General features: G+C 42.8%; 2 protein-coding genes across 2 annotated transcripts in view; one reads left to right on the forward strand and one right to left on the reverse strand.

Annotated features, from left to right (window-relative positions):
* Positions 1–647: 647 nt before the first annotated feature.
* LOC140932185 (tyrosine kinase receptor Cad96Ca-like) overlaps positions 648–14,111 on the reverse strand; it is a 24,776-nt gene continuing 11,312 nt past the window's right edge. The window contains exon 6 of the mRNA XM_073381827.1: positions 648–852. Within this exon, the coding sequence (XP_073237928.1) occupies positions 648–852 (205 nt within the window). The remainder of the gene's footprint in view (positions 853–14,111) is intronic.
* Positions 7,323–14,111, forward strand: part of LOC140929958 (uncharacterized) — a 7,061-nt gene continuing 272 nt past the window's right edge. The window contains exons 1-2 of the mRNA XM_073379637.1: positions 7,323–7,503; positions 7,591–14,111. The exon at positions 7,591–14,111 is cut by the window's right edge and continues 105 nt beyond it. Coding sequence (XP_073235738.1) covers positions 7,838–13,975 — 6,138 coding nt within the window. The 5' untranslated portion in view covers positions 7,323–7,503; positions 7,591–7,837 and the 3' untranslated portion in view covers positions 13,976–14,111. The remainder of the gene's footprint in view (positions 7,504–7,590) is intronic.

Genomic DNA, 14,111 nt, shown 5'->3' on the forward strand with positions numbered 1-14,111 from the left:
GCGTTAAGCGATCTTTTACCTTCCCAGAGAACACGGCAGATAAGAACTATGTCGCATAATTATATTCTACCTAATGTCCGGACAAGTCGTTTTAAATCAGTTTTTATTAATAGATGTCTCCTTAATAGTAACTAATATTTATTTAGTCGTTTTCCTCACGTATTTTTTCGCTTTCCTTTATTCATTTTATTGCCATGTAAATTGCTGCACGTCTGTTTACGCAATGAATTATTTATAAAGACCTTTATTACTATTATCATTATTTACTCAGATTAGACAATGACAATACGTCACAAGTTATAGCCAAATATGCCCATCTAAAGTTTCAAAAACGAAAACAGATCCTGAGTAAAAAAATCTAATTGATTAGTTAATTAAATTATAGTATAATTATTATGGAAATGGTATATGCCGTATCTTTGTGTTGTTTCTGTTCATATTTTATATAATTTGTTGTAGTTATGAAAACCTTTATTGTGACTAGACCAATGCCTCCCTTTGGAGAGTAAGGCGCAATAAAGATAGACTATACTACTATACTATTATCATCATCATTATCACTGTCATAATCATTATCATTATCATTACATGTACACTGACCAGCTGATCTATTTCTTGTATTCATGTTATTCATGTTTGGGGGAGTACTATACAATAGACATCTCCTCGTCGTCAATTTCCCCCGTATTTGACTCAGCTGGCACCTGATAGTAATCTTTAGTTTCGTTCAACGAGTTAAAATCTAAATATTCCACCTCCTGAAGCATCAGTTGTTCTAATCTTTCAACCAATTCTGGAAAACTCGGTCGCTCATCAGGGTTCTGTTTCCAGCAGTCTTTCATCAAGGAATAACTAGAAAGTATAGGGACAAAATCAGCCTATTTTTAATGGTCGATGTTGTCTTTTGATACCCCTAAAGAATCCATGAGGCTTTCACATCTGTTCATAAACTTTTTTTACGTTTATACCTTAAATTAGACAAGACAAGACAAGACATTTATTATCGTAACATTTCAAGTACAATTGTTTGGCACGCAGTTAGCAAGAAAACGCTAGTCGAGGCGTGCCAAATTAATTCTATTACAAATCAGATATTATATTATAATAAGTAAAAAGCAAAGAAAAAGAAAAGAAGAAATATGTGTAATGAATTCAAAAGCAAGAAAGACAAATCTGTTTAATGCAACCTGTGAAAGAGGCTAAGGTTTAGGATGTCGCGATTTTATTTCTTGTGTTATCATGGTTGCATCAAGGTAATCATCTTTGTCTTTTAATATTTCAGAGAGGACACTAATTAATTTTCGTTTAAACACTTTTTTGACATCTCTCTTATTTTACGTGGTATCTCATTCCATAGTTTAGCGCCAAAAATTGAGACGGCTTGTCTTAGTTTTTCACTATTAAATTTTTTGATGTACATATTATTTTTAGAGGATGACCTTGTGTTATATTCATGAATAGATGATGTCTGCGAGAACAAGTTAACGATTTTTGAGGGTGCAGAATTAGTATGAATATCATGCATTAGGTAAGATACGGACTTAAAATAGAGAAAGCTAATTGGCAGGATATTTGCATCAATAAAAAGAGGAATGGCCTGAACTTTCCTGTTGGCAAAAAATATGAAACGGATAACTTTTTTCTGAAGCAATAAGATTTTTGTTAAATGTGTTTTTGACGTCTGCCCCCAAACTATCAAACCGTAAGATAAATAAGGCAAGATTAACGCGGGGTAAATATTTAGCAAAGTATGTTGAGGAACAAAGTGCCTCAATTTAGCGATTAAACCGCAAGCCGCCTTTTCTCAATGGTAGGAATGAGATAACAGCTCTGAAGAGATAATAGAAAGTTGTGACTAAATTCCGATACCTCACTTTTCAAAAGACAAAGATTGAAGTCACCCATGACGCAAACATTTTTCCCAGTAGAGATAAATTTTTGTAGAGTTTGTTCAAAATACTCTAAGAAACGTTCGGGAGAATTATGTTGTCTGTAGATAATGCCACAAATTATGTTCTTTTTGGATGCAAAACTTAATTCGATCCAAAGGGCTTGGAAGGCTTCATTAGAGGTTTTTTCTAAGATGGTGTAATGAAGTGTCTCATCAATAAACATCCCAACGCCTCCGAAAGCAAGAGGCGTTGGGACAAATTCAAATTCATAACCAGGCAAAGAGAATTCGGCGCTTTCCGAGTTAGAATCATTAATTTTAGTTTCTGTTATTCCTATGATATTGAAGTTAAACCCAGTTCGTCTAAAATAGAACTTTAAAGGTTTTCAAAGTTCTTACTGAGACTAATCAGATTATTATGAAATATCGAAAAGGAGTCATCACTGGCATTGTCAATCACATATTTGTTTTGCTCCTTGAAGCTGTGTGGCGAAAAATAGCGGCTATGAGTGCGCTGATTATATAAATTGTCAATTGTATTTACGTCACTGTTACCTAAGGTATTTAGCCTAAATAAATCTAATTCATATAAGCTAGTTAAATTATCAAGATATCTTTTCGAACGTACATTGCTTTGGAGTAAGTTATTAAAACGACCATGAAAGTCCGCTAAGTTTCCTTTACAACTAAAGTAAGGCAGTTCTTTCAGAAGGTCTCTCAGGACCTCTTCATGTTGCTTATTTCTTTTGGTTTTTGTCATACGAAAACCAAGGCAAAAATATAATTAACATAGGAACAAATAACTATTGTAAAAGCTAAGATACTTAGCTGTTTAGATTGTTCTAGTCTATCCCTCACCATTTTGTAAAGACTGAAGATCTTGAAAAGTGTTCAGTTTATGAATGCGCGAGGTATCTGTCATCCTAAGGAATATTGAACCTTGCTTTGCCCAGCAGAATTTAAAGCCCTTGGCTTGCTGAACCTTTTTTGCCTCGGTTAACAGTGCTTGGTTAAGCTGAGATAAGTGATCGTAAATACCAATCCGTGACAATGACACCTCAACGCCGTAACCCAACTGACTCGGGGTGACTTTGGAAACCTCTTTCCGTGCTGCCATCACTCTTTCTTTGACTTGTCTCCTAACAAACTTGCAAATTATGGGGTTCGGACGACTTGAAGCTTTACGAGCAGGAACGCGGTGGGCTATATCGATATCTTGCATGGAAACATCCTTCACACCCATTGAGTGAAATAACTGTATACATAGTTTAGCCGTCGACTCTGAGTTCTCTCGCTCCGCGAAAGTAGGCAAGCCAAAGATTTTGATGTTGTACTGATAGCTGTAAGCCTGCATTTCATCAATAGCAAGGCGTAATTCATTACATTTGTGGTCTAAACCATTCAATTTGGCCTTAATTGACTGTAGCTGTTCCATGATTCCATCGTACTGACTACTTACAAAGTCAACAGATTTACTTTGCCCAGGTGAAAGTGGACACGATGAGGCGCCATCTTGCGATTTGTAAGTTACAAGCTTCGAAAACTTCTCAACCTCCTCTTTGGTCGCTTGTAAATCGGTTCTCAACTTTTCGTTTTCTTTTCTAAGTTTATCCATCGGTTTCTTCCGCTTTGCTTTAGATTTAGTAATAGAAATTTAACAGAGATCTACACCGAACTAGAGCTCAAAAATAGCGCGACCTACTCGCTCGAAGGCCATGCGTAAATATGTGCGTAAATTACAAATTATCATTAGTTGGGGGAAGCTTAGCTGTATTATAAAGCCTCAGTGATTCCTCATTAGCTTCCTCGCCTTTTTAGTTCATCATAATTACGTATAAAATAATCTCATTTCCCAGCAAATTAAAAGATAAATCGATCCGTATCTAAATTATGATAAAGACTTTAAATAGCTATACAGCTATCGGAACAGCTACTTATCTGTACAACTCTTCCTTCAACACCGGTCATGTTGAAACGGAGACCATGCAGACTGCAGACTGTACAGACTGTGCAGACTGAGTGTTCTTTTTTTACTTGTACGTAAATATTCTAGTAAAATTTTTACTATAGTTTCCTGCTTCCTCTCATTATGTGCACTGTGCATCACCGTCATATGTGCACTGATGTGTACCTGGAAGGGTCATGGGTAGAAAATGAGAAAATCGCGGGCTCGTGTTTACCAGCAGATGTAAAAGCAGTTTCGCGTGCTTTTAGCTGCGCCGCTTTCACGCAGGAGCGAGCACAATGGAGGAAGGTAAGTGACGGCAAGTCACCGGTTTAAATTACAGAGTGAAACCAAAGACGCTCATCATCACCAACAATCAAGGAAATTGAGGAAATGTCTCTCTCGTACTCGATGTAGGAAGCCGAAAAGGGTTGTATTTTAAGTCACTTAACCTGAAAAGCTTCTTCTACTATAAAAATAAATAATCGTGGCAATATAATACAGTTACAGAAAGAAACAGCTTACCTTCCTCCATCGCGCTCGCTCCTTCGGGAAACTATAGTAAAAATTTTACTAGAAAATTAACGTACAAGTAAAAAAAAATAACACTCAGTCTGCACAGTCTGCACGGTCTGCACAGTCTGCAGTCTGCATGGTCTGCGTTCAACATGACCGCTTCAACACGGACATCTTCGCACTGGACCACCACTAAGTAAGTATTCGTCGTTTAAACAAAATCATTAAAGGAAAACAACTTTAGGTGTTCTTTTTTATCTGGCCCGTAATTTTTGCTGACACACCTAACATTTTTAACCGTTTTAAAGAGGGATACCTAAACAGTTTGATCTTAATCGAAACCTGTTACATTACATGGATGTATTGCGTGAAAGACTTTCCCCTCCTTAGCAAGTCATTTGTTGTATGTCACGTGACTGACTTTGAAATAAACATGCCTTCACTTTCAGCCATCTTGACTAGTTTATTATCTTCATCTTTATCTTTATTGTGTCAGAGATAACAAAAAAATCCTCGTCCAATTAAGCCATCGACATTTCCCCAAAAAAGGACGGTGTATTCCCATCGATTGTGTTTTCGTGTGTAGTGCGTGGAAATTCGACGACAATAGCGAAATACAAGAGTCCGGAGATGACAAGACTTACACCAAGAATGGCGTGGTTTTTGCCAACAAGCCTTTTGTATCTTCGAAGGTCTGCTGCACGACAAGGAAGACGGCGTGAAAGTGAGCTACTTAAAGTTGTGGGTGGGTGACAAAGGATTAGATTTATTCGAAGGATTCGCAGGTAGTACTGCAGAAGTTTGAAAAAAAGCACATTATGGCTGCCTTGAAATTCAATGAAAGACTCCAAGGAGAGAGCGAGAGTGTTTAATCCTTCGTGACAGATCTGAAAATTCTCGTCAAAGATTGTGACTATCAAGAAGAGGAGCGTATGGTTAGTAATGCGCTCTTTTTCCGTCGCAAGTACACAAAAGTTCGCGAAAAGTGTCTCGATTTCGCCAAAGAATTGACGCTTGAAAAAGCTGTTGAAATTGGTGGAAACCAAAAAACGAATTTAGACAGCCTGAAAAAACTGTCGAAGGGTGAACCCAACTGTGAATGACATAGAAAAGAAGAAACGTGCAATTAAATCTAATCTTAAAACTTATCTTTTTAAATTAGCTTTTAATATCTCTTAGATATTAAATATATTTGTATATTTCTAATATTTGTATTAATAGTTTTTAGGTTATTTATTGTTGTCATGCGCTTTTGATCACCTAGCATGTTAAAAAGCCCACTATAAATGAATAAATTATTATTATTATTAAAACAAATGTGTCCACGAATTAAAGATAAAGAGAAGAAACCTGAGATTAGCAAGTCCAAAGATAAATGTGGTAGATGTGGTTATGATAAGACCCACAAGAAATGTCCAGCAATGGGACAACAGTGCGGACTCTGTAAGAAGATACAAAGTCCCGCAGATCAAAAGAATTCCACAGTCTTGAAGAAGTAGAGGACTCTGATCCAGAAGAAGAAGAAAGTAAGTAAGAATTACCCCTCTTTGTTTACTCGTTGAAATAAAGCATGTGAAGGAAGATAAGAAGTTCTATGTAACCGCCGAAATATATAGAAGATTCTCAGGTACGATTTCAGCTGGATTGTGGTGTGAAAGTCAATGTTATGTCAGCAAAGGTCTACAGAGCATCAAGGCAAGGCTTAAAGCTTAACAGAGAGAAAGGCAAGATCCGCCAGACACAAGTGTCATACGTGGGACATCTCCTGACGGTTGAGGGCCTTAAGATTGACCCCCACAAGGTAAAAGCAATTCAAGAGATGCCGGAACCAGAGAGCGAAGAAGATGCAAAACGAGTCCTTGGATTTGTGCAGTTCTTGAGCCGGTACCTGCCAAGCCTGTCAAGTGTAGTCGCTCCATAGCAAGAACTAGGTAAATCAAATGTGTTGTTTCATTGGGACCTTCCTTTTCGCAAGCACCTATGCTTCAGTACTATGATGTTACCAATGTAATTCAGTGCGATGCAAGTGGCAAGGGGCTCGGAGCTGTGCTCTTGCAAGACAGCAAGCCTGTATGTTATGCTTCCTGTGCACTAACTGATGCTGATATCAGATATGCACCAATCGAAGCCGAGATGCTAGCCGTTGTGTTTACTTGACGCAAGTTCCACCAGTACATATGCGGCAGAAGTACAGTTGTTGAAACAGACCACAAGTCCTTACAGGCAAAAGCAGAAAACCCTTGTCACAAGTTCCACTGAGACTTCAGAAGATGATCCTCAATCTGCGTGGCTATGATGTCGAAGTCCGATACATTCCTGGGAATAAACAAATTGTAGCAGACACCCTAAGGAGAGCAGCTGTGCCAAGTGCTGAAAAGGAAGGATGCGAGGCCTTTCAAGAAATAAACCTGGTCCTAGCTGTCTCGGAGGAGAGCGATACGAAGAATTCAAAAAAGAAACTGGATGCTGAGTTGCAGGCAGTTCGCCATGGTGACGAATGGGTGGCCAGATACTAAGCAGCAAGTTCCTACCGAAGCAAGACCCTATTGGTCATTCCGAGATAAAGTTGTCGGTCGAGATAAAGTTGTCGAATGTCGGTCAGATGGACTTCTCTTCAAAGAAACTCGCCCGATAGTCCCAAAAAGCGTTAGAGCTGAAATGCTTCGTCAGATTCACAAGAGTCATCTAGGAAAGTCAAGTGCAGACAGAGAGCCCGGGATGTGCTATTTTGGCCTGGAATGTCGGTCAGTGAACATTGAGCAGATGGTGAACAATTATGGTGTGTGCGCAAACTACGTTCACAAGCAGCCCTGAGAGTCTCTGAGACCTAATATTCCACCATCACTTCCTTGGAAGAAGATCGGAAGAGATTTGTTTGAATTTCGTGGAGAACATTATTTACTCTCTGTGTGCTACCGTAGCAAGTTCCCGGAAGTCACTAAGCTGGATTCCTTAAGAAGCGGTGTTTAGTCCAAATTTTATTTTGATTTATTTTTGCGTTCACTTCCTTTTTGGACACTACGTGACTACTTATATCATGTTAGTTTCGGATGGTCACATGACCACAGCAAAAGCAGATCACCACGTGTTTTCAAGTGTAGTGTTATAGAGCAAATGTTTTGAATTTCTCATCGATTGCATCGCACAGAATGTAAGTAGTTTTGCTCTTTAGTGTCGCTTTAGGTTTATTTAGGTTTTCTTTAGGTTTATTTGTCATTTTTGCTTATTTTATGTTCAGTTTTCACCGTTCATGACCAGTGATCACCGATCGAACCAAGCACGAGAAACTTGGCGATTAAAGACAGATTAATAGTCCAATCAACGCGTCGAAATTTCTGTGTCGACCCCAACATTGTGAAAAATTCTACAAAGTACGAAGAGAAAACTGTGTTTTCACCTGGATTCTCGAGAAAACGAACGCTCCGAACCGACCGAACGGAATCGCAGGAATCTCTGGACTGGACCGCGCGATAGTGGATCGCGGAATGGACCCTGAGGACTCAGCGAAAGGAGCAGTTGGATACTCCCTACGCCAGGACCCCGTACCAAATACTCAAATTGATTTTGGTGAACTTGTGTATCAACGCGAAATAAGCGAACAACGCAGACTTGCATCTTTGTGGAACAAGGAATCTAAAGAAGTTGCCTTTGAAACACAGCAGCTCCAAACTCTCCTCTACACTAATTGGGAGCACTTGTCCGCCCGCAAAATAGTAGATCGTTTAGCTATCATTTGGAAATCCTTTGAGACTGTACACTCGAAGTACCTGCCAGGCATACGTGACAGCAAACGACTACAAGAAGTACAGCAAAGGTTCAAGTCCCTCAAAGAACAGATGATGTTTACAATAGAAGAATGCGAAACCCAAATACGGACTGATCAAGAAACACAAAAACGTGATGATGAACGCTCCATTAAAAGTCACAAGTCGCACCAGTCTCAGAGCTCCACTACTTCAAGATCCTCTTCGTCGTCCCGGAAAGAAAGGTTTAGAGCCATGCTTTTAGCAAAAAAGAAATTGGAGTTAGCGAAGAGTAGGGCACAAGAGGAAGCTGAGTTAGCCAAGAGTAAGGCTCAACAAGAAGCCGAATTGGTCAAAGCAGAGCATGAGCGGAGCGCAAAGAAGGAATTGAGACTACTCGAGGACGAAGCCGTTCTAGCTGAGCTGGACTGGAAGATTGAAAATGAGTTCGACGAGGAAACTGGTGTTGTTAATGGTGTGGACAATATTGTTCAGACAACCTATCCCATTGAGGAGAAACCACTGGGACAGTCACCCCAAATTCAACTTGATGATTCAGAACCCCGAACACCAAAAATCCCAGCACCGACACCCAAACCTTCACTGCCTCTTATACCTGTCAGTTGCTCCACCCCCCAAGACACAGCACCTGGTTCGTGCAAGGAAAAGCCAGCCACTGAGGTCAAATCCAATATTGCCGATACTGCAAACAAGGGAGCACTGCCAGTCACTGAATGCCAGCAGCCACCATACCAAGCCCCACGAACCTTCCAGTATAGACCTAAGTCTCAGCCAGAAGACAAAGTAATAGAGCAAGCCCCTAAAGACCATGTAGCAGCCATGTGGAAGGTACAGCTTCTGAACGGAATCTCTCCTACACCCTTTAATGGCAACCCAGCAGACTTCCCGTTCTTCAAAGAACAGGCACATACTCACCTTGAAAGTGAGCTACTAACTGATGCGCAGCGGGTAGAGTACTTACCGAAGTTCCTGAAAGGAGAAGCCTTGGAGGTCATCAAAAGAAACCGAGGCTCCTCCTATAGTGAGCTAATGAAGATCTTAGAGGAACGCTTTGGTCGCCCTATTCAGGTGACGCAAGCCTGCATCGAAGAGTTAGTCTCAGGCCCCAAACTTGCCTATGGTGACAACATGGGTCTGCTTAATTTTGCCGAGAAGCTGAACACTTCAACCAAGGTTCTGAAGGGAGATGTGGAACGCGAAGCAAGCGTAGCTACCAATTTGAGAAGAATCGTAAACAGACTCCCAAATGATTTAATCACCAAGTGGCAGACCGAAAACTACGAGCTTGTTAGCCGTGGTGGAACTGCACGACTAAAGGACATTGCAAAATTTGTGAAAAGGCAAGCGTCAATAAGGAATGACCCAGTGTTTGGAATGCAGCCGCAAAGGGGAGAAAACAGGACAAACAAGTCCCCCCCCAAAGCTTCTAAAGGATCGGACCTGCCCACGAAAAATGCTACGATCAACGCCACATCGCTTAAGAACGCCCCCAAGAAAGAGAACTCTGCAAACTGTGCAATTTGCAAGTCTACTCCCCACCGACTCCAGGAGTGCCCAATCGTCAAACAGTGTGACCGTGTAGCCGTGCGTCGACAATATGCAGCATCGTATGGGTTCTGCTTTAACTGTGGTTGCCATAATCCCGATCACAGTGGTACTTCCTGTCCTGAGCCACCAGCTTGTTCTCTGTGTCCTGGACACCACTTACCAATACTGCATAGGGACAACAACAATGGACGCAGAACTCCTGGAAACAAGAACACTCATAACCCCACTAACCGATACAGTACTCCGACTGCTGACCCAATAACCCGGCAACCACAAATGGAGCAAGGCACAAGACAGCCGCCCAGCGACAGGCCACAGACTTCGATTACATCTGCCGGTGTCAGCACCACAAGAGCCCAAGTTTTGTTAAATGTAGTTCCTGTAACCATTACTGCAGAGAACGGTGGTTCCCTTTCTACATATGCATTTCTTGACAATGGCTGTACCGATACCCTCATTGACAAAGAGCTTGCTGATCATCTTGACCTGAAAGGGATCTCGGAGCAAATCGGGATTAAGACTATTACGAACAGCGAGGAGCTGGTGGAGAGTCGACGCGTTTCCTTTACTCTCAGTCCTGTAGAAGCATACGGTGAAGACATTGATGTTAATGAAGCTTACGTTCTCCCTGACCTGAATCAATCAGAACGAGTTTTGCCGGGGACAGTAGATGTCCATAAGTATCCGCACCTTCAAGACCTTACATTCCCAGTGGTGGACTTTGAACGAGTCTCGATCATTGTGGGGAGTAACGTCCCTGTTGCACACTTGCAGAAGGAAGTCAGAATCCCGAAAGACAACAAGAGCGGCCTCTACGGTTATCGGTACCCTCTCGGTTGGAGCATTTCAGGTCCATTGACTATCGCTGGGACAAGAAGAGCTGAGCTCAATTTCATCTCTGTTGGACACAAACCTGACGACTTTGTTGAAAGGTTTTGGAAGATCGAAGACTATGGAACATTGAAAGCAGGAGAGAAGCCCTTATCTGTGGAAGACAAACGAGCCCTAAAAATCATTGAAGAAACTACTACCCTTGTAGACGGGCATTATGAAGTTGGCCTACTATGGAAGGAAGATCAGCCAAAGCTGCCAAACAATCGCATTTTAGCTGAAAGACGAGCAGAATTGCTTAGACGACGCCTGACCAAAGCAGGAAATGAGCAAATGGCTGCTAAGTACCGTGGAGTCATGACTGAGTACATCTCGAAGGGTTATGCACGCAAATTGTCCCCTGAAGAAGCAGCTAGAGAAAGCTCGATAACTTGGTACTTACCTCATCATCCAGTGACTAATCCCAACAAACCTGACAAGCTCCGTATCGTCTTCGATGCCGCATCTGAGTATGAAGGAACATCTCTAAACAAGAATCTCGTTCAAGGGCCAGACATGACAAACAGTCTCGTTGGTGTGCTGCTGCGATTTCGACAGGGGCATGTAGGGGTAGCCGCTGATGTCGAGGCAATGTTTCATCAAGTGCGTGTGCGTAAACAAGATCAAGAAGCTCTACGATTCCTCTGGTGGACAGATGATTACGACAAACCCCCGGATGTCTATGTTATGGAAGTACACATATTTGGAGCAACCTCGTCCCCTTGCGTTGCAAATTGGGCCCTGAGAAGAACAGCCAGTGACAATGCTGAAAGGTTCAACCCGCAAGTTGTTGCAACTGTTGACAGGAACTTTTATGTTGACGATGCTCTGCCATCCTTCAGTGAGGAGAATACAGCATCTACTGTAGCATCGGACCTAGTGAAAATCCTGAATCACGGTGGCTTCAACCTTACGAAATTCATGACGAACAGTAAGAATGTTTTGGCAACCATTCCCACCGAGAAAGGAGCCACACCAGATCTGAATCTTGACTTAGACGAACTGCCAGTGGAAAGGGCGCTAGGGATTCGCTGGTTTGCTGAAACAGATGAGCTTGGATTTGACATCAAGAACTTGAATCGACCCGAAACAAAGCGTGGAGTACTGTCCGCCGTTTGTTCCCTGTATGACCCTCTTGGGTTTGCTGCGCCTGTGGCCCTTACTGCCAGAGTAATTATCCAGGATATGTGGAAGGCTAAGGTAGACTGGGACCAGCCACTCGAAGAAAACTTCTTAGCCAGATGGAAGTCTTGGACCTCACAGCTGTCATCCCTCTCTGCACTGCGCATCCCACGTTGCTACTTGCCAGCTGGAACAGATGCTTCCAAATGCAAACTACAGCTGCATATCTTCTCTGATGCCTCTGAAATTGGCTACGGTGCATCTGCGTATCTAAGAGTCGAGAATCCAGATGGGTCTATTCACTGCTCGTTTGTTGTGGGGAAAGCAAGAAATGCACCTGTCAAGTTCACAAGCATTCCAAGGCTTGAACTCCAAGCTGCTGTTCTGTCTACACGCTTGAATAAGATGCTGAGAGAAGAGTTGGACCTTCCTATTCAGAGCACCAAGTTCTGGACAGACAGCGAAATAGTTCTCCACTACTTGAAGAATGAAAGGCGTCGTTTCCAGACCTATGTCGCTAATCGAGTCGAAGAAATCAGAGGAAACTCACAGCCAGACGACTGGAACCACGTGCCAGGTGTCTTGAACCCAGCCGACGATGCGTCACGTGGCTTGAACCCCTCTGAGCTAAACCTTGATCACCGCTGGCTACGAGGACCAGAGTTCTTATGGCAACCTGAATCCTTTTGGCCCAACGCAAGCCTTCGAGAAGTCCCCGATGAAGGCCTAGAGCTTAAGAAAGAAACCCATGCTAACTGTACTGACATAAACACCAATGTCAAGACCCGCCAGGCAAGCGTACAGTCTAATTGCCCCCCCGCCACACCTGTTGAGACCACCATGCAACAAATAATAAGCACCTCCTCTGATTGGAACCGTCTCAGACGTCAAGTGGCTTGGCTCACACGCTTCACTCATTTCATCCGTGACCGGAAGACTGTCCACACAGGTCATCTGACTTTAGAAGATTACGATGCTGCTACCTTATCCATCGCAAAGATCGTCCAGCACGCAGCCTACGATCAAGAGATCAAGGATCTAAAGACCAGGGGCGAAGTCAGGGGATCCAGTAAGATCGCTAGTTTGAACCCAATGCAAGACGACCATGGTGTTTTGAGAGTCAAGGGACGTATAGCATCACCACCAGCTGCTGACACTGCCAGGAATCAAATAATACTGCCCAGAGATCATCCAGCGACAGTCCTGATGGTCCGCCACACCCATGCATCAATTGGTCACCTGGGGCGTGAACACCTCATAGCAAGGGTTCGAGAGACGTTCTGGATCCCACAAATAAGGGTGTTAACACGTTCTGTCCTGGGTCGGTGTCTTGTTTGTAAGAAGTTGAATGCCAAGCCGATGACTCAGCAAATGGCTCCCCTGCCAAGAAGCCGGATGATGGCGTACGAACCCCCATTCTCCTACACAGGAATGGATCTATTCGGTCCTTTATACGTCAAGCATGGAAGAGGAACAGCCAAACGGTGGTGCTGCTTATTTACCTGCCTGACGACACGTAGTGTACATCTTGAATTGGTTCACTCGATGGACACAAACGACTTCATAATGTGTCTGCGACGATTTATAAACCGTCGTGGTGAAGTGACTGAACTAAGGTGTGACAGAGGATCAAATTTTGTCGGCGGTGAACGAGAGCTGAGAGAGTCGATCGAGCAGTGGAACCAGCAACAAATTGTGCAAGAGCTTCTACAACGAGGGTGCAAATGGGTCTTCCAGCCGCCAACTGCTTCTAGCATGTCTGGGATTTGGGAGCGGATGGTGCGAAGTGCTAAGACTGTTCTGAAGTCTATCCTAGGGACCCAAGTAGTTACGGAAGCAGTTCTTCAGACGCTGTTGACTGAAGTTGAACGAGTGTTAAATGGGCGAGCGCTCACCGCCAATTCAGACGACCCAAATGACCTTCAGCCACTCACGCCAGCGCATTTCTTAATGCAGAGGAAGACTATCTGCCTACCCCCTGGCATATTTGAGAAAGCAGATCAGTATCACAGAAGGAAATGGAGGCAGGTACAATTTCTGGCAGACCTATTTTGGAAGAGGTGGTTGCGTGAGTATTTACCTACCCTGCAAGCCCGAGGAAAGTGGAGAAAGGTCTTACCTAACTTGAAGCCGAAGGCCCTTGTCCTGTTAGTTGATGACAACGTGCCGAGAGGATGCTGGAAACTTGGACGAGTCCTAGAGGTCTTCCCTGGCCCCGACGGCCTGGTGCGCACAGCGAAAGTCAAGACAAAGGACTCTGTGTTCATCCGACCTATTCAGAAGCTATGCCTACTGGAGAACGATCTTGAGAATAATTAGTCTAGGCTAGTGACGTTGGGCCTACCTACTGGGTTGTCCCAAGGCCGGCGGAATGTTTAGTCCAAATTTTATTTTGATTTATTTTTGCGTTCACTTCCTTTTTGGACACTACGTGACTACTTATATCATGTTAGTT

This window comes from Porites lutea, chromosome 3, assembly GCF_958299795.1.
Source record: "Porites lutea chromosome 3, jaPorLute2.1, whole genome shotgun sequence".
NCBI classification, from domain to species: domain Eukaryota; kingdom Metazoa; phylum Cnidaria; class Anthozoa; order Scleractinia; family Poritidae; genus Porites; species Porites lutea.